The 20,765-nt window shown below is 45.0% G+C and overlaps 1 protein-coding gene across 1 annotated transcript in view; it reads left to right on the forward strand.

The window, feature by feature from the left end:
- The window catches only part of EPHA5 (EPH receptor A5), a 180,906-nt gene that overhangs the window by 150,558 nt on the left and 9,583 nt on the right, over positions 1 to 20,765 (forward strand). Inside the window, exons 9-16 of the mRNA XM_009334131.1 lie at positions 2,005 to 2,072; positions 3,504 to 3,629; positions 4,655 to 4,840; positions 9,241 to 9,302; positions 10,120 to 10,329; positions 12,153 to 12,302; positions 16,973 to 17,166; positions 20,121 to 20,276. Of these exons, the coding sequence (XP_009332406.1) occupies positions 2,005 to 2,072; positions 3,504 to 3,629; positions 4,655 to 4,840; positions 9,241 to 9,302; positions 10,120 to 10,329; positions 12,153 to 12,302; positions 16,973 to 17,166; positions 20,121 to 20,276 (1,152 nt within the window). The remainder of the gene's footprint in view (positions 1 to 2,004; positions 2,073 to 3,503; positions 3,630 to 4,654; positions 4,841 to 9,240; positions 9,303 to 10,119; positions 10,330 to 12,152; positions 12,303 to 16,972; positions 17,167 to 20,120; positions 20,277 to 20,765) is intronic.

Consider the following 20,765-nt stretch of genomic DNA (forward strand, 5'->3'; position numbering starts at 1 on the left):
TGAGTTAATTAGGCAGGACCCCATCTTGGGAAATGGCACTACTGCTGCTAGAGCAAGGCAATGAGCACCAACACATGGATATCTGAGCCGTGTCTCCAGGCACCTCATTGCTGCTCTTGTGGGTTTTGCATTTGGAGCGTGATGGTCTCAGCTTGGTTGCTGCTGCTGAAATCGTGCCCTGCATGGATAGCCTGGCTGTTTATCAAGTGCGACCCATTTATCTCCCTGCCTGTGCCCCCAGACCGCCTGTCAGCCTCCCCCCTTGTCTTCTGCACCTTGTCCCGATCCATTCCCCTGCGCTTGCAAAACCTTTGCCGTCTGTTTTTTCCTCCTCTCCCCTTGGCACAGGTCTCCCCTTCTCCCCAAGGTAAGCTTGCGTGCCTGCTCCCCTTCCCCGGAGTAACCCTGGGAGCTCATGTTGCTTTTCTCCTCCTCAACCCCCAAGTGTCCAGCTCTGCTGGGGCCAGCTCAGCGGCAGTGCATGTGTCCCGTCCTATTGGGGCTTTTGTTTGTAATCATGATCGTTTCACAAATCTAGTGCCAAATTCCTGTAGCCTAAAGGCTGCTTGGCCCCTTGCATCCAGGCAGACAGCAGTTCCCTGTAATAGGACTTCATGCTGAGGGCAAGTTTCATGCAGATGCCTATTACTGCCTCCTCCTAATTGCAGTTTTGTGTCTGCTAATCGTATGCTCCTCCTTGCTGTGAGTGGTGCTTGGAGTGCTCGCATCCCCCTATCTCAAAATCATGGGCAGTGGAAGACTCCAAGTTTCTCAGCTTTAAGTGGCTTCTTGGTAACCTGAGGCTTTCTTTGAGGTGTGCCAGCTAGCGATCCCACTGTGTGCTGGCTGGCTTGCAGGCGTCTGTTGTAGCTTTTTCACTCTATCAAGCAGTGTCCCTCTGTCTCATGTCCATGCAGTTTGCTTTAAGTATGATCCACTTTCTGTATCCAGTTATCATAGCCGGTCCTTGGAAAGACTGGCATATATATGTGCATCATACATACCTCATCCCATATTTTTAAATGTGTATATATATGCGTATATAGCAGTTCTCCTTACCTATGCAGTTACCCTGTGGCTTCCTACGTGGTTGTCTAAGTGAAGCGGGTCTCAGAAATGCCGCCAAAGCAGCCAGTTAGTGCTAATGCAATAACATAGCCTAGAGAACCAGCAAGAAGGATGAGGGACCAGTCAGGGAAGAGCAGCCAAAGACTGAGGATGCCCTGGGGGAGATGCGACTCCCATATGACTGCGGTTGCAACTCCATGGTAGGATTCAGCAGTAATCTTGCACTGCGTGGTGCTAATGTGGGAGCAAGGTAGGTCAGGCAGTGACCGCGTGCCTTCTTCCATCTTTATTGCGGCTGGGCAGAGGGGATTGCGTGAATGATAGCTCTCCTGCATGAAGACAGGAGATGTGCAGGAAACCCCATCAGAGCCAGAAATACATAGGAGACCCTTGAGGGCAGTGAGGCAACAGATTTTGGGTTTTTTTAAGCCATTATTTTGCATGAATATAAGGTGTTAATATTTACACAAGGCTGTTTTCTAAAGTATCAAAATTTAAAGTTCTGTGCAAATGCCCAGTGGATGAAGGAGAGCATGCAATACATACAACATGGTGCCTGCAAAAGCTCTGTGGTCCAGATCTTGTTTTTGCGATTTTAATATTTCATCCCATTCATCTTCCATCATCCTTCCTGTTCTTGCTTTTTTGTCTTCTTAATAATAGCTGAATTAGATGTATGGTAGAATGGAGTTGTTCAGAAGCATCTGTGGGATTTGGAAACACAAGTCCAATTGAAAATCAGTGGGCCTTGGGCCCTGAATCCCGTTAGGGAAATTGCAAGTAGTTTGATGAGCTAAAACTGGGACAGCAGCAATACAGCCGCTAGAGAGGTTGGTTTCGTCGCTGCTCTGGGGTTTTGTGCTTTGTGTGATTTGAAGTAAAGAGCAGGTTTCTGCCATACCAGAGACAAAAACACTCTTCTGTTTTTTTTTCCAGGCGATGTGGCTATAGCAAGGCTAAACAAGATCCAGAAGAAGAAAAGATGCATTTTCATAATGGCCACAGTGAGTAAAGATCAAACATGTATATATGTGTTTTTGATGCTCTGTGGTAATGAGAAATACAACTGAGAGGTTGTTTTGTTTTTTAAAAAAAAATTATCTGTTTTTGCTGGTAATTCACAAAAGAATTGTTTGTTCTGTTATTCAGTAAGTCCCCACCTGCTCTGCTCTAAGCCCCATGGAGAACTGAACATCTGAACACTCCTTATACGTGCCCAGCTATTCTCACCTGTACATTTGCAGCAGATCTCTCTAGTGAGCCATTTTGTTCTGTTCCTTTGTCTTTGCTGTATGACCCAAGGTGCAATTAATTTTGCCTGGTCAGCACGTAACAACTCTACATTTTTGTGGTCTGGACGCGTCAGTCCAGAATACCTGTTTGAAACCCTTGCTCCACCCCAGCCAACTGTGAAGACCAAGCCCACAGCTACTCTTTGCCTTGGATGCCTCTGCAGTGGTGTGAGGGATAATGCCTACTTCTTGCTCCTAGGAAGCTTTCAGAAATGCTGTGTTAATGTCCTCATATACAAAAAACCTCTGCAGTGATGCTAGAAAGTACATCTCATGGTTACTGTCAGTCCTTCCATATATCCAAAGCCAGTGTTTGAAAAGCCTTCCTTCGTCAAGTGCTGTGGGATCTGGGGGTGGGTAACAGTGAGGTGCCTTTTGGGGTGGAAAAGGGAAACGCGTCTTGAGTGGAAGTGAAATTTCCATTAGTGCTATGTAATGAAAGCAGCAGGAAGCAAATCAAGTAAGAGCCACAGTGTAACGTAGCTGTCTTATTAGACTGATGAGCAGTTCTTCATGTGAGTAGCCTTAATGATTGTCAAAACAAACTTATAATATGGATAATGAAAATACTTTTTCCCCTCTCAAGTCCTGGAGAAAAAGCCTGCTATTGATTATATTTATACTGGTACAAACCACAGGCTTTGTAATGCAAATATTCAGTTCATTTAAATCTCAGTAACTCCATCTGAAATAATGTGGCCGATTGATTAGCTAATATGTGACTGGTAGGGCATAATTTATTGCAGCTCTCCATCAACCCCCATCCATCCAACTTGCTTTGCAAGTTGTTCCCTTAACATTTTGCTTTTTGTACTTCCTTTTGGCATACCCTCTCCAGATCCAGAAAAGGGATCCTTTTGCACCAGACCCCAGACCAGCCTGTTAGGCAGCACCGAGAGGGATTTTCAGCTGTGCATCGTTCCAGCTGAGCACTATCATGTGCTTTTCTAAATATGATGAACTTGCATGTATGTCACATATAAACTAAATGTCATTTTCCAAGAATGCTATTCATTTTTCCTGTAGAAATAGGTTTCCCTGCTACGGTGTTTTCCAGCAAAGCAGAGTGCAAGGGACAGGAGTGTGTATTGCCCATCTTCTGTCATGCCATGTGCCATTAACACTCTTAATTTGTGTTTGCAGTTAAGCTGCCTGGAGTAAGGACCTACATTGACCCCCACACCTACGAGGACCCTAATCAAGCCGTCCATGAGTTTGCTAAGGAAATTGAAGCTTCGTGCATAACTATTGAAAGAGTTATCGGAGCTGGTATGGAAATACATTTCATGACCCTTAGCAGCGTGGAGGGTTGGCTTTCTTAACAAGAGAGATCTGGGAAGGGCCGTGAAATATTTGTGCTGTTAGGTACCCTGCAAGTGGTGGGGAGCATGTTCCAGCTGACGTTTGGGACAAACCTGTCATTGTCTGCAGTTTTGAAATTCAGGGACTGAACTGAAAACAGCAGAAAACAGTCACGTTTGGACAAAGCTGAGTTATTTTGATGGACGCTAAGAGAAATGAGTCACTTAATTTTCAGGTTCTTTTCACCAGTTTAACCTTTTTCTTGTCCCCCATTAAGGTCAGTCTTGAAGCAAAAATTAAGAACAAGAAGTCATCTGGGAGATAAAAAAAGCACAAACCAAAGTCCAAAGCTCTTAACTTCCTTGGTTAAAAGAAGAAACTCCCGTTTTCTTTCCAGTTAAGCTGGAATCCAACCTTAGGAATATTTTCTATCCTCTGAAATTGTATTTTTGGAGGTAATTTACTGTTCACCACAAAAAAAGGAAAAAAAAAATCCATTTGGGTTACTTTTTAAAGTGGTCGTAAAATCGGAAAGGGTTTATAGTCTATAAAAATACATGTTGCTGTGAAAGGCTAACAGCATTCCTTCTATGTAACTTACCAAAGGAAGGTTGAGAAGCAAGTGGCTTGTGTTTTACAGCTGTCTACACAGGGCGATGATATAGGATGTGACAGGACTCTTTCATCTAGTAGACAAAAACATGAAATGAGGAAGAGCCCCAATAGAATATAGAGCCATAGGTCTTTAAATATAGGAAAATTACATTTTTCTTCCTAGTTTTCTTGTGCTTGTGAATTACTTGGCTGGTGGTACGCCAGCTATTTGAGATGGTGATCACTGTGATGTTCAGCTTTCCACATCCATGAATGTGGGACAGCCCTGCGTGCTTTTGATCAGCTATCTGTAGGGGCTGGGCTGCATGCTGTAGACAGACGCGTGCCATGCATTCCCTTGACGTGCTGTGATCCCATTCTTTCTGTGATCTCTGAAGGTGAATTTGGGGAAGTCTGCAGCGGGCGGCTGAAGCTGCAGGGAAAGCGCGAGTTTCCGGTGGCTATCAAAACCCTGAAGGTGGGCTACACAGAGAAACAGAGGCGAGATTTCTTGGGAGAAGCAAGCATCATGGGGCAGTTCGACCACCCCAACATCATCCACCTGGAAGGCGTCGTCACAAAAAGTAGGTACATGTTGCTGTGGACTGCTGTCCTTGAACTCTGGCTGACGGGAGAGTTGGTTAGGGGAGGAAAACTTGGGTAACTTGGTTTTGACTGTGCCTTTCATAATTCTTTTAAAAACAGTGAACTCCCCTTGCGCAAAATGTCACGCTTTGTAGGTCCAGCCAGGAACAGGTTCCCCGACATTGTAAAGGGGGTTTGTTCCTGAAGCATTTCAGCGTTCTTCTAGCTAGAATGGATAGATAATGGCTAAAATAATAAAAAACGTTAACTCCCTCTGCAAACCTTTCCTCACCTAGGCATAATATGCATGGGCTAAGAGAAAACCCCTCTTCAAAGGCCCAAAATTAAATGAGACAGAAATAGGAGTTGATGTGCCTGGCCAGCCTCAGGCAGTGGGTGGGTGATGGAGACGGCAATAAGCCTGGGATGTCTGCTGGTGGAGTGTGCTGCCTGCCTTCTGCCTTGCAAGTAGTTCAGTAGCACCTACCGCCTGCAAAGTGCAAGAGCATTTTGAATGCAGTGACACCGAGCCACCCGCTAAGTTTTTCATGCAGGCTCACTTCTTATTCCTGCCTTTATATGTTTACTTTTGAAACCACATGAGCCCCAGGGTGAGGAAAGATGTGCCAAGAAGTGGGAAGCGATTTCCCTGGCAGGGAAATGGGGAGGATTTTGCTACTGAGATTCTGGGGGGGGGGGAACACCACAACCCCTGATGATTTCCAGCCACCTTATTTTGAGAAACCAGTGAAGCCAAGCCCACAGGAGGGTAGTGCTGAGCCTTGTGATCATTCACACGGGATGTGAGCAAAGACACAAGTTAGCTGAAGTTTTGCTTTCCAGAAGCAGGGAAGAAGAACAGGAGTGTAGCTGAAGACAACAGGACTGTGTAAAACCATGATTAAAGCAAGCTCCCTCTGGAATCTGCTAGTGATGCCCGTGGTAATAGTTGCCCCTAGTGCTGGCATACATATTATGAGAGGGGTTGAGAGCTTGGGGAAAATGTGAAATGGCTGGCAAAACATCCCAGCACAAGAGTTACTGAGGTCTGACTGCCCGGTTAGCAAAATAACCTTCCATAACTTTCCCAGCCCAGTTCTTCTCCAAATTACTGTATGCACTAAAGATAAGGGCAGAGGAAGGGATGGCACATCCGACTGTGCCCAGCCCAAGCCTCTCTGGCTGTTGGTGTTGTGCTGAGGCTGTGGGAAAGGTGCAGAGGTGTTGTTACTCTTCCATTTTAAAGCCTTGGAGGATCTACGTTATTTGCATCAAGGATTTTTTTGTTGAAAACAACTATTCCTTTATTTTAAGATATATTTTGTGTTTTGGGAAGTTTTTGCTAGCTGAAGAAGCACCAGCCTCGCAAGTGTGAATGGCTGTCTCCCCTCTTGTCTTCGTGATTGGTAATGTCAGAGCTTAGCTACTACCGTTCAAATGCCGGTGCTTGGGGCCATGTGGCTGCTGTTAGTACCATTTGTCATTCATCAGAGGCAGTGTCTCCAAAAGTAGTTCTTTTTCAGAGCTGCAATAGAGAAGGTACAGAGACGCTGTTTGTCCTGTTCAGATCCTTATAACCTACTCAAAATCAGTGCTATTTGCAATCAACAGCCTTTTCTTGCATTTTCCCTTGAAATTGCATTTCCTAAAACTTTTAAGAAAAGAAAAAAAATAACCAAGATAGGTTTCTCCCAAAAATTGAATAAATATCAAAATCTCTTGGGGTCATCTTGTGTAGCCCTTAATACATAAAAGCTCCCATTTCTAGCCCTGCAGGGGTGTGGGATATTGGGCAGGAAGCGAGTGACGATTATACACCCATAAAAGCTGCTGCAGACACGGGCTTGAGTCTTTCTGGCTGCTAGGGCCTCAGGGTGCGGGGTGGGAATCCCACTTTTAGAGAGGATGGGCCTCCCTATCAAGCTGCCTTTTATATAAAGTGGCCGTCAGCTCCAAAGGCTGTGGAAACGCTGGGAGCTTTCCTTCTAAATTGGACTTGAAGCAACTGGAGTTTGGATGCAGGGGGGTACGTACACCCTGAGCTCCTCATTAGCTCAGTAAAAGCTTGTTTACTGCACTCAAAGTTTTTTCCATCGGTCATCTGGAGCATCTTCCCAGCTTTTTTCTTTTCTTTTAAATGGACCAGAACAACCTTTATGAATCCAAAACTATGCTGCTATCTCCAAGTATTGTTTAACTTCTTTTCCCCTTCAGTGTTTTAGTCATTGGCCTACCGTAGATTCAGATCTTTAGGGTAAAATGTCTTCGCTGCATCATGATTTACTTTGGAAGTAAATTAAATTAAATTGAATTAGGCCATTTTTAATTCTGAATGAGAATATCTGCACAGGGGCTTAATACCATTTAACTAATTAGTTCAAATGCACACCTTAGTTAATTTGGATTAATCGTCTTCATTGTCCCTGGGCAGACAAGCCCTTAGCTATTTCTGCTTTACAAAGGTAATGACGGTCCTGTTTTCATTCACATCCCGTTTGGTTGCGCTGACAGTGTGCATGTTGCATTAGTACATTGATACGAATGGCATCGACACACATTTTATGGCCCCATAATGCCAGCGGGAGGGAGCCCTGCTGACATAGAGAGTCAGCCCAGCGCTTTAGAAGGGCCAATGTTTACTTTTAATTTACTTTGTTGAAAGTTGCTCTATTTGTGTTTTTATTTCCATGCTCTTGGATATGGGGCTAATTTATTCCATGATTACTGTCAACCTGCAGCAGTCAGATAATGAAACATAAGTGCCAGAAATCTTATTTTCTTTTCTCTAATGGCAACCAAAGGCAGGAGTCTGAAGGAGGTCCCCCAGGGTGGTGGCGTAACAAGACGCCAGTCTCACTGCAACCCTGCTTTGAAGTGTCAGAGATAAGGGACCCGGGGGTTTAGTGTTTAAAAACAAAAAAAATTTTAAAAAAATTGAGATATACCTGAGATTTTCCTTCGCTGCGTAGCCACTGACATGTTTGCCAACCTATAGCAACATCACCTGAGATCTCTCCTCCCTCCTGCACGCAGCCCATGTTGTGCGTAGACAGACGATTTATCCTTGAAGATGGGGCCCATTATTTTGTTTGGGACTCAACGATATTTTTTATGGCCCCGAGGTGCATTTATCATATCAAAAGTAATACTTTTGGCAAGCTTCAAGCTCAGGCAGTAGCTGTGACATTAACTTAGAAGAATTGAAGCAGCGCAGGTCCCTCACGCTACAAAGGTAGTATCTGCACAACAATGAGTGTTTTGATTGACAAGTTCACAATTACCTTTATTATGTAGATAATTAAGCAGTAAATTAGGCAAATAGTTAAGGTAATGGGAAAGTGGGAAGATTAAGATCAATCTAAATGGTAGAACATGCGCCGATTCTTAGGAGCATTTACCTTCATGCGCATGTTATGACATGCAGCAGCTTTTGTTGATCTTTTCTATGAAAGACATTTATAATGCTCTTTACAAATAATTGACAGCTCCTCTTTGCCTGTGCTTCATGCTAGCTAATGGAAATTGATTTAAATAAAAAATAATTTATATGTTCTTATAAGATTTCATTGAATTTACAAGGGCTGGAGCACACCACGTTAATTATTGCTATGTCATTGTGGCAAGCTGGCGAGAAATTAGATATAAAAACTGAGCAAAACCTATATATAATTACCATTAAAATGACTCGGGCATGAAAATTAATCAAATGGATTTGGAAAAACATTATTACTCCTGTCAACAATAGGAGACCAGGTCTTTTGTTAAGAACTTTTATTTTGATTTCCACTAGCACTCATTCCATACTTAACTTGCTTTTGTTCTGCAGCGTAAATATTCCTTTTCTTACTTCCAGATGTGTTTACAAGGGTAGTCACATGGGATTACTTGAATTACAAGGGATGTAATCCCATCTTTTCCTGGTCTTGGTTTTGGTGGCTACCAAGCTCAGATAGATACTTCAGATCATCCTGGTTGCTCCTCTTGGGCTCCCATTGCTACTTCAGGGTGTTGAAGCTATAGGGAAGAGTCTGAAGAGGTCACTGTGTGCAATTTGGCCTCTGCAAGCTTTCAGCTTTTTCACGGAGACGAGGAGAAGGTTGTGCATAGGTTGCCTGGGTTCAGCTTGCAACCTCTTCCTCAAACATTATCTAAACACTCTAGGGCTTGATACCCCGCCTATAACAACGGGATTACGTTTTTATCCCCTCCTCCTTGATTGCCCTATTTCTACATATATTCTGGCAAAAACTATTGTCATCCTGCTGGGACAGCAGTGTCTTGGTGTAGATTTACTGTTGCATGGCTGTATATTCACATTCAGACGCATTATGAAAAGGCTTTATTATTGTTCATGTTTTTTAAATAAATTGCTAACAAACTTGTGCACTTTTTTTTCCAGGCAAACCAGTAATGATAGTGACTGAATACATGGAGAACGGTTCTCTGGATACATTTTTAAAGGTAATACCTAGATCCTTTTACCAGGGGGACCTTGGTTAAAGTATGCGTTCTTTGCAGATGGTTAATATCAGTGAAAACGTTTGCTGGGTGCTGGTCTAGCTGTTGATGCTCTCTGGAGGCAGGAGTAGCTCAGTTGGCTGTTTGATCTATATTTATACAGCATCATGAAGGACCTGATTCGTGCATTGATACAAACAGATAAGAATAAATTGGAGGATATTATGTTTATTTTAGAAGGCAGTCTGCTGCATGGAAATGATTAACTTATCCTGCAAAATTTGATGTTTCAAGAGCACATCCTCACTGCATCATGGCAAACCCCAGACTTCTCAGAGTTCTTCCATGAAACGTAAGAGCTAGAGAAGGGAGGATAGGGGAAGTGGTTAGAAACGCGGTGTGGCAACATAGGGAAGAGGCCCTACCCCCAAATATTCACACATGGACCTCTGCAGGTAGGATTTCCATGCAACTTGGTACCATCCAGTTGGCTGACTTGGAGACAGCCCGCCGCGGTGCCTTTATACACATAATTACATGTGTTTGCTCCCAGTCGCAGTCTCGTTATCAGTCACCAGTGGAAATAGCTCAGTCCTTGATCTCCAGTTAAAAGAACTACATTTCTTTAGCTTTGTCTCTAGAGATCCTAATCCAAACAGTGAAACTTTGAAAAGCTTCGTGGTCAGAGCATTAGAGTAATGAATTATTAATTTCCCTGTTTTTCTTCCCTGGAGACTTGCCTTTGCATTTTTATTCATGCCCACGCAATGCTGAGGGTGCAGAGACTGTCAACTGTTCAAATGTCTCCTTCCTTTTGCAGAAGAACGATGGGCAGTTCACGGTCATTCAGCTGGTCGGGATGCTGCGAGGCATTGCGTCAGGAATGAAGTACCTGTCTGACATGGGTTATGTACACAGAGATCTGGCTGCCAGGAATATCTTAATCAACAGCAACTTAGTCTGCAAGGTGTCAGACTTCGGCCTTTCCAGAGTCCTGGAAGATGACCCTGAAGCAGCGTACACAACCAGGGTGAGTTATGAGGATATCCAACTGATTGAGCTGAAGAAAAATTTATTCCATGCCACATTTTGGTGTTCAGGCTCTCTGGCAAAGAGGTTTCTACAAATCCAGAGCCTCTAAACTGTGCACGAGGGTTTGGCCAGGTGTTACCAGTTAATCATTATCAGATTCGTTTTGCAAATGCCTGTAACTTTGTAGTGGGGATGGCCAAATAAGGCAGAACTTAACTAATAACTTTTAAGTTCATGTTGGGCACCGGAGTCAAATAGCAAACTTTGCAAAAGGTGCTGCGCTCCCAGCTCTATTCTGTCCTTTTTGGTGAATACCAAAGGGAGGAAAGAGCAAGTGCTTTGGTTAGGCACCCATGCAGAGTTGTAAGCCTTGGTCTTCTGGACAATTTGACCCTTTTAAAACATTGGTAAGCATGTAATGCCCTTTGCAAATGACGCACATCGCCCTCAATGTTACCCTGTTGAGGGCAATTTCCCCCAACCTGAGAAAGAGCTGCTCCAGCCTCAGTGCTCTGCCTCTTTCCATCCTTGATCCATCCTTTCAGGGTGTCAGCCCACCCATCCCAGTGGGAGGCCACGTGGCCCCAGCGCTGCGGAGAGGGGGTGGACAGGACCCGTCCTCAGCAGCACAGGCTTGGAGAGAGCCTCCAATATTCATGGCAGTGATTGGCATGCCTGGGCATGTCCTATTAGCATGTTTTTCCAGGGATATTGTTTTACAGGTGGTGGGAGCTCTCTGGTTCATGTTCCCAGTTCCCGCGGAGATCTGGGAAAGGCCTTTCAGCTCTTGGCAGTCACGGCCCCGCGACAGGGCTCAATGCACGGCTGGACCGGAGCCTCCCAGCAGGGTGGAGGGCTCTCAGCCAGCCCTGCTGCGGCTGCAGTGTGCTGCCATGTGCTAATTGGCACTGCTGAGAATCTGGCCCCTCACTTAAGGCATGCGCTGATAAGCCGGTGAATAAATAATTACTGGAAGAAGGGACTTTTCAAAATTTGCTTTGAAAATGTGTTCCAAATTCTACCTTTTTCCAATAACAAACACTGTTAGGGGGCATTCAGGGAGACCTTCCAATATTTAGCTCAACGCTGAGAGGAAGGGACTTCACAGTAAAATGTATTTTGATATAAATCAGGGGAGACAACTCTTTAAACCCAATGAGAAAAGTATTCCTTAATCCACACTCCCCTTTCCCTCCCTTCTTCTCAGAGCTGGATTGAAGTTTGATTTCTAAAATGGTAGAAAGGGGAAAAGGAAACAGCAAAGCACATTTGACAGCTGTGGCATCATTTTCAGTCCCATAGCAGAGGCCAAGCAGACTGATCTTTGCACACACAGATTTCTGTGCCCGCTATGCAGATCTCGCTGCAGGATCAGGACCGCATTAAAAAAAAAAAGGAAAGAAAAAAAGGGCATTACTTCCACAGCAATTTGCATGAAGCCCTCGTTAGATCAAAGTCTTCCTCAGCTTCAGAGCTGTCTGTTCCTCCCCCGCTCGCTCTCAGAAACGGAGGAACTGTATTCCCCTACCAACCCGTGCAACATAATTGAGATGTTGATCCTATACATGTCCCAGCATTCAAACAACAAACCTTCAGGACAGCCAATTAGTAGGCAGCCTACAAATGCTTATGGGCTGAGATAATGTGGAAAGGGGCCCCATGCTGTCAAACAGATTTACTTTAAAATTCGATGTCTCTTTCCAGAGAGAAAATAATATCCCTCGGTGCTCTAAGAAGTGCTGTTTCGTCCTCTTTTGCATGTTCTCTGCCCTCCTCTGCAATATGGTTTTGGGTTTTTTTTTCCTTTTCTTTTCCTTCTAGGGAGGGAAGATCCCCATCCGATGGACAGCACCCGAAGCAATCGCCTTCCGCAAATTCACATCGGCCAGCGACGTCTGGAGCTACGGCATTGTGATGTGGGAGGTGATGTCCTACGGCGAGAGGCCTTACTGGGAAATGACAAACCAAGATGTAAGCACGTGTGAGAGCTGCCGCATGATGGGAGTTCGAGGGCTCGGTGTTCATTCTGCAATCAGAAAGGCAGGATGGGGACAAGAGGAGGAGAGCTGGAGTAAAAATGGCTTTGCTCCCCCATGTCAGACAAAAATGATCCTCCCGTTTGATGCTCTTTTTTTGTAGCAGCAGCCCAGAACAGTCTGTGCGCAGAGGGAAATGCGTCTGCACAGAAGCAAGCCTGCTTCCCCCAGCAGACCGCTGGAGCTTCACTAATGCTGTTAGAGCTGGAGCCTGTTCCTCCTCTGCTTAATGACAAAGGTCTGCCAGGGGATAGATGCTGATAAACTGGCAGCATTTCAATTGTGTGTTCAAACCCCTGCTGCCATGTAAAGCAGAAACTCAAGAGAGTCATGGTAAGGGCTTTGTTTCCCTGCACAAAAGCTGGGTGATTTGATCTAGTGACAGCAGTCCAGATAGCTACGTCTCGGTTGCCCTTGCATTGCTGATCTCGAGAGCATAGTTTTGCTCCTGTTGTGAACATCTTGTAAGTCTGTGCTAACACAAGCTCTCATGGTTCGTTTGTACAGCACCCTTTGAGTTGTGTCCCCTTGCTCCTGGGCCCCAGTGCCCCCTTGAGCCCCTGACCTCAAGGCCACCCTCTGAAGCATCTCCAAACAGGGAGATGCCTGGGGACACTGTCCCCCTCCTGACTGCAGCTCTGACCCCTGCCTGTGTAAGGATCTCTTGATCCTACTGCAGGACTACCTCCTACCCTGAGCTCACCATAAACATCTGTCCTCGTCTAAGGCTAAAAAAATTTAAGCCTGGGGTTGCCAAATTTTCTAGGCCCCTCTTTCCTCTTCGCATCTCTGAGAACCATGACATGTGGAGGTCTGTGAGGATGCCAGCTAGTGCATGAAGTCGGGGTCACCATGAGGCACGTGGGGATCCCAAAGCAGCTCTGCGCTGGGGGGGAAAATGCACCGCTCTGTGTGTGGCAAACAGAATTGTTCCTCATCCCTCCCACTTCATCTCTGCAGCCCTGCTGCCTGTGAAGACGCTGCTGCCGGCTGGGCAAAGCAAGCAAGTCCTTGTTCTGCTGTGGGTTTCCTCTGGTCACAACACCTGATGTTTCATCCTTTTTTCTTTTTTGAGCAGCATGCCTGTCCCCGTGACTTTCTGCCGTTTTGCTGGCAGCAAAGGCAGAGCCTTCTGTTTCTCCTGTGTTTTGTCTGCGGGCCTTTGCCATCAGTGGATGTTACTACCTGTCACACCGAGCTGCTGTCTCATCTTGCTTTGAGTCCAGGCGCGGAAACGAGCGGTACCTTTGAGACGGTCACGCCATGATTCTTGCCAAAGAGACGAGTGTGTTGTTTGGCATGAATGCCCCACCGCTTCTGCATTGCTGAGGCTGTCACATTTGCAGGGAGTTTGGTAAAGCAGCATGTATCTACACAGGGATTTATCTCAATCAAATACAGAGACTTTCCTCCATAGTCTGTGCAGAGAATGTAGCAATTGAGAGCCAAGCTTTTTCGGTCACACTGAGCACTGTAACTGTCTTTATTGCTGATGCACTGACATAGCACAGATGTTGTTCAGTAAATGCCAGGCTAAGATTCAGGCTGCTGCCAGTGAAATAACGCTCTGTGGCCAGGGGAGTCCCTTGTCTGGATCGTAACGCTATGAACATTCACACTTTGCAGAACTGTTCTGAAAAGCCCAAATGCCTCCGTGCACTGTGGGGCACAGAGTGAATTTCACACTTGCCTGAGAAGAAGCAGATGGGGGACTGGTTTCTTTTAGCAGCAGAAAGCAGAGGTCTGGTGAGATGTTTATGAGCATCAGTTCCTGCTCAGGCTTTGCTTGGGTTGCCTCTGTGCAGGTGGCAAGTGCCTGGATAGTGGTAGCCTAGGAAACTTAATTCAGTGCTGTGGCATGTTTCTTATGCGACTTATGCCTTTATCCTTCATCTTCTGAAGACCTCCTTTTCTTTCCTCCCCTGTTAGCGTTGGCGGAAGAATCAGTGGTGTTAAATACCGCATTGGCTTTCGTGTGGAGGACCAGGGGCCTCTGCTCACATGAATTTTGGTCTCCATCGCACAAGAGTTTCTTGTTGCATGGCTTGTAATTAAAGCACGTCATTTGCAAGCACAGTCAGTGATGAGCAAAACGATTCTCACCATGTTACAGCCGGAATGCTTTAAAGGAGGTGCAGTGCCATAGGACAGGCAGCGTTGTAACTGCAAAGGCTACAAACCACGTTTCAGTCGTGCTGGTTTCTGGATGGCCTTCTAAAAATATGCTTTGACTCAACCACAAGATAAGGCTTTGATGCAGGAATTGTTGAGAGGAATTTTGTGGCCTGTGTTACACAGGTTGCTAAGCTAAATGATCACAGTGGTTCCTTTTTAGTCTTCAGACTGGTGGTTTTATGAAAACACAGAGCTAAAAGTGTTGCTTTGGTGTACTGGAATAGACTATCCCAAATTGTCCTCTGCCTAACATCCGGTTCAGTTGCCTCAATCCATAAGTAAGTAGTGCTTGTCCAGAAGAGGAACAGGGACAAAAATGCCTCCTTATAGGTGCAAATTTTAGCTCTTCAAGTCTTACAAAGCAGTACGCACCGATGAATGGAACAGCAAATGTGCCATTTTCTTATTTTCTAAGTATTGCGGTGGCTACAAGTGACTCAGTCTTTCTTGTTTCATTCTTTTGCTCCTCTTATTGCCAGACCCCCAAGGCACCTTCAGATGCAAGAGTGTGTTTCAGCATCCTAGCTCCTCACAGTATTTTGATACCATTTACGTTGTATCGCCAGAACGAACGACATCCTGTAAATTGAGTTAACGCTATTGATTGTGATGTTACTGCCAGGAATATCAAACATGCGTAACCCCATTGCAGATGTAGTTCAGATATTCTGAGCTGGTGCCAGATGGTCTGCTCCCCAACTTGCTACTATTTTCTTTCTGCTACAGCTGGAGGATGAGCCGTTATTGTTATAGATACAGACGCGGACACAGCAAATAACATTCTTGTGGCTGTGCCACACTGAGGCTTTTTTTATAGGGCAGCTGCAAATTTGGTATCGGGGACCAGCTGAAAAGCATGATGTGAAGAACAAACAATGCACATAGCATAATGTGGTGGGGCTGGTTTTCAATGCTGCGAGCAAAAGCCAGGCCGTAGAAGAGATTGCTTTGCAAGCACAGGTTGGGTAGAGAGCGGTGCAACTGCTCCACTGACAGATGAAATCTTAGGTGGGCACAAAAGGACTGCAGGTCTTGTGGGCCAGATCTTCAGACGTGCTCGCTACCCTTGGAGAAGATTACAAAGCCTCGCCTAACTTCTCCTCTACTATGTACATCCTTAGGGAGTCTGAGGTTCCCGCTACTGCTGCTCAGCCAGCCCAGCTCATTCCTGGGACTTTTCCACTTGGCAAAAAGCCCTGTGGTAGAGGACAATTTGAAAGCGATGCATGTGGTCCTGAATTTCGGAGCCTTCTGAAATGCAATGCTAGCCTGACGTGGCTCATCCTGTACTGCTCGTATAGGGACTAAAGATCAAGAAAACAACTTCATGCTAACCATAGAGCCTTCTTTTTAAGCTCAGGATGTTTTCAAATCATGAGTTGGTGCCTAGAATGAATGGCATCTGAGGCAGTCCTTGGAGTCCAACAGAGAAGTGCTGTGGTTTTCCACATAGCAAATAGCTGCTTCCAGCTCCTTTTGGTCAAGGAGTCTTGGGAGTAGAGGGCGTGAAGATGGGCTGCCGGGACTCTCTTGGCGCAGTCACAGACCCTTGTGGCTTGAAACATGAGCTGTGTTCTCCTAAAAATTGTAGTGGTTCAAAATGGGAACTGCTGGGCTTGGAGCCCTGCCGTAAATCTGCCCCAAACTGGGGAAAACAAGTTGCTTTCTTCAATTCTGCCCTCATTTATTCATTTCTGCCTTTCAAGAGGGCAGGCAGCACATGTGCATACCACTTGTTGTAGATATAGAACCATAGATGGTTTATATTTGTAATCAGTGCAACAACCCTCCCCTGGTTTTAATTTACATACTCTTGGGCTGATATTTTAAATTCCTGGCAGAGATGTGGCGACACTAAGAAATGACTAGACCCAGACAGTACTGAATGATATATGAGATGGTTGTTCTGCCTCTGCCTTGAATCCATCCATCAATTAGCATTCAAAGTCTCTTGTGAAATACAGTCAGACTTTTATTACTGTAATACAAATTTGCGGTCTAGCACATGCCTTTTCATTTAAAAAGAAGCCAACATCTGAATAAACAAAATCACTGCACTCCAAGAAGATGCCAGAAAGCCCCATAGGCTGCTTTTTGTGGACTTAGGGTAGGCTCCAGGAGTTTCCTGGTATATAACCGACAGACCTCAGCTGAGCTTTGAACAAGTGCAACCTAGCAATCTGGCCCCCTGGTTGCAGCAGTGATTCATTTTGCAGTGACCAAAAATTAAGTTATTCAACCCATCCCTTAGAAAATATGAAAGATAGTGGGGCTTACTGGGTTTGCCTCTTGTGTGCAGAGTTGGGGGGCGGTTGGGATTTTACATGAGCATATTGCTGGTCCCAAAGTTCTCTGTTTAAGTCAATTTGCATTTGAGAAAAAGGCAAGAGGAAGAAAAGTCCCATCAGACTTGTGTTTTGTCTCTCATAGGTGATTAAAGCTGTGGAGGAAGGCTATCGCCTGCCAAGTCCCATGGACTGCCCTGCTGCTCTCTACCAACTAATGCTCGACTGCTGGCAGAAAGATCGCAACAGCAGGCCCAAGTTTGACGAAATTGTCAGCATGTTGGACAAGCTCATCCGTAACCCAAGCAGCTTGAAGACATTGGTTAATGCATCGAGCAGGTACAAACTCAGGCCAGAGCCATTTCTCAGGGCGAGATCCTTGTCTGAATACATGCCCCTGGGGTTGAATTACCACTTATTATTTAGCCTGCGTGCATCTGCGGGTGGATGTTCCTCCAGCTTCATTATGTCCAGGGGAGTTTTCCCAATCAACTTTTTCTGTTGAAATTGGCAGGCAGGTGAGCAATTCAGTTACTCTATAAATGCAGTACTGCTGCCACAAAGAAAATCACTGTGGCCTGTCTTTCAGAAACGGAAGTTTCAGCGGTATTTATAGGTCTATGATAAAGCTACCTGTGCTCTACCCCAAGGTTAGAGAGTGCAAGACTTTGAGTGCATGAAATAGATAGTAAATGCTGCTCAAATTATCTGCCTGCTGACTTTATCTTGGTAATACAAATGAAGAGCATCTCTTGGGGAAACTCTTAGGATGTGCAAAGCTCATGAATGTCCAAGTGCAACCTCCCACAACTGTTCCCAGGCGTGCTAGCTGCCACTGCCAGTTCTGACAGTCTTGGTAATCGCAAGAGGGTTCCCAAAGAGCTGTACACAAACTCTTTGCTAAAACCACATTAAGTGAATAGAGCAGCTGGCATGCAATTAAACGTGAATATGAATAGCTACACGACTACGAGTAAGGTAAATACGGTCAAGAAATAAAGCTGCACTTGGGGAAAGAGAGATTAATATTTTTTAGTGAGTTTTAGTATTGGGGTCTCCACCATACTGGAGTCTTGGAGACACTTTTTCTTTTTTTGCTGTAAGCCCACAAGTATTACTTCTGAGCCATCTGTGTTGCTAATCACCCGGTCCCTTGCAAGGTCATGAAGGAGTGATGAATATAAATCTCGCTGTTTCACGGATGGCAGTGGAGTTCCCCTGATTAACACTGGAAGAGGCCTTTCAGAAAAGCTTATTCTCAGAGGAGGAAAAAAAAGACACATCGTTTTCCTTGGGCAGGAATGAGAGGATGTAAGATGAGGTTAGACTGGTGGTGTGGACCAAAGCAGATGTACTGTTGTGAGCTTAGACCCATCCGTCTCCACACCTTCCAAGTGAGTCTTGCAAAGCTGCATGTGGTTCATCTCGCCTATTGCAGCTGGACCTCACATTCCTGTGCTGGCATGTCTGCGTGCATGGCATCTCGTGCACTGGAAGAGAAGAAACATGAAATCTCTGTTAATTTTTAAATACAAGATAGATCTGATTCCTTGGGCTATTTTACATGCATCATTTACCATCTGAAGAAGAAATCACTCTTATTAGCAATTAGATGTAACATCAGTCCCAGCAAACCTGCAAGAAAAAGTTTATGATAGCATAAAATGTGATGTTTCTCTTCTATTTTCAGTTCAGAACAGTCACTTTCCAGACCTGTTACACGGTGGTTCATGCACTTTTTTATACCAAACTGTTATGGCAGAAAAGAGGAAAATAGGCAGCAAACCATTTCCTTGAGCTGCTAAGCACTTTGCTGAGTTTTATTCTGTGAACAGGTCCATGCAATTCCAAAGCTCTCCTTTTCAGAGCTGCTGTGGGTATTTTCAACGTGGATGGAGCACCTGAACAGCCAGGCTTTGGGACTGTGTTTCTATAATCATAGATTGCCGTGCCCAGACCATAGTAATTCCAAATGAATCATAATTTCAACATACAGCAGCTGTAAAGGATTTTTTTATATGTGTAATGTATTCTTTATGGAAATTCTCATTAATGCAAATAAGGGAGGAAGTCACTCTCTACATTACAGTGTGTGCATATCAGTAGGTACCTCCTGACATTAGTGATGAAAATCCACTTCTCGTTATGATTACTTAGGAGTTTTGAATTCCTCATGTGTATAAAATGTTATGGGAAGCCATTATGTTCTTGGTACTGCAAGTATTCACATTTTATTGGACCCTTCAGCATTGCTATTAAATAAACAAAAAATACTAATGTGCTCATAAAATATATGAAGATTCCTGAAGTGCTATAATAATATAATATCCCAGCTCTCCTTCCAGTTGAAAGTCTTTTAAGTGTAATTCTCACCGTCAGAGGCTGACCCAGGAAACATTTTTTTTACCTGTGGGTAATAATCTTTATGCATGGCTTATGTTAGCTGTATGTCCTGGTTTACAAAGCAGGGAACAAATCTAGTTTCTTTCCTGGCTGACCTTGGACAAGCCCCCTTTGCTCTCTGCACACCATTAGTAGGGTGGTGGACCTGTACACGGCACAGGTCGCTTGTGCCAGGTACTGTATCGGTGTTTCTGCCATGGTGAAGGGTTATTATTTGCCTGAATTACTTCTTCTGTGCGTGGCATAACCAAGAAGGTAGCAATTGCCGTGGTGAGGTCTTAAGTGAGGGTGCGGGAGCAGGAGTCTACCTCTGGTTTCAGGGCTGGAGTGTGGTTGGAGCATTGCTGCTCTCTGCAGGGCTCGCCAGATGCTGCCCCCAGCCGAAATCCCCACCCGACTCTGTGGGAGCAGCCCCTGAAGTGTTAACAGCAGCCTGCCATTGATGGCCACTGCTGGGAAATGTTATGTGGGTTTCAGCTTCCAGGCTCTGGGCTGTCTTAAGTTAATTATGAGCTTTAAAGGAGGAGGAGAAAAACAGAGCGGGAGGAGTGAAACTGAAGACTTTGAAGTAAGAGTGACTGGGGGAACCTGATAGAAGAGGAGCCTGCTTGTGGGCGAGAGGTGATGGGGATGAATGCTAGTCCTCTCCTCTCTGCTTTCAATGAGGACCAGAAATGGCAGGAACTAACTCAAAAGTGGGTGAAGTTACAGGTGAAGTGGTATGTTTGATACATTGCATATCAAGCCTGCTGGGAGGATATAGGCTGCAGCAATCACTGAAAACGCAACGAAAGAATCATCTTTACCATATAAAAATGTGAGCAACTGAGTCATGTTGGGTACATCTCAATACTGATTCTGTTTGCTTCTCTGTTTTTGCTTGTCTTTAGAGTATCAAATCTGTTGGTAGAGCACAGTCCAGTCGGGAGCGGTGCCTACAGGTCGGTGGGTGAGTGGCTGGAAGCCATCAAAATGGGCCGATACACGGAGATCTTCATGGAGAACGGATACAGTTCGATGGATGCTGTGGCTCAGGTGACCCTAGAGTGAGTAGTGCCCAGATCATTTTCACCTCATTTGTTGGAACTGCAGAGACGGGGAAGACAAACCTTTCAAAAATATGTAGGGATGGGGCTGCAGAAAGGGAAACCATTACCCTTTGTTTGCAGTCAGCAGTTTCTCTTCTAGCATCTGTATTGATGATGAGAAGTGCAGACAAGACTAAAACTTACGGTCACTACATTGGCAGCCAGTACTTTGGCTCCTTTACTCACGGAAATTAATGCTTGAGTTTGAATAATTGCCAGGCTGTCCTCTCGACATAATAGCAGTTGGTTATTTGGGGTTATCGACAAAGAAAAAAATCCCACCCTACTAGTAGATGTTTAGGAGTTAGAGTCCCCACTGAGGTATACTGGCTTTACACCAGCTTAGCTGGTTTCAGTTGATCTGGACATAACCAAGTGGACAGTCAAGCCCAGTAAGGAGCGGAAATAGTGTTCAACATTAACAGAAATAAGCATAGAGAAAGAAAA

This window comes from Pygoscelis adeliae, unplaced genomic scaffold (genome assembly GCF_000699105.1).
Source record: "Pygoscelis adeliae isolate BGI_AS28 unplaced genomic scaffold, ASM69910v1 Scaffold521, whole genome shotgun sequence".
Taxonomy (NCBI): Eukaryota; Metazoa; Chordata; class Aves; order Sphenisciformes; family Spheniscidae; genus Pygoscelis; species Pygoscelis adeliae.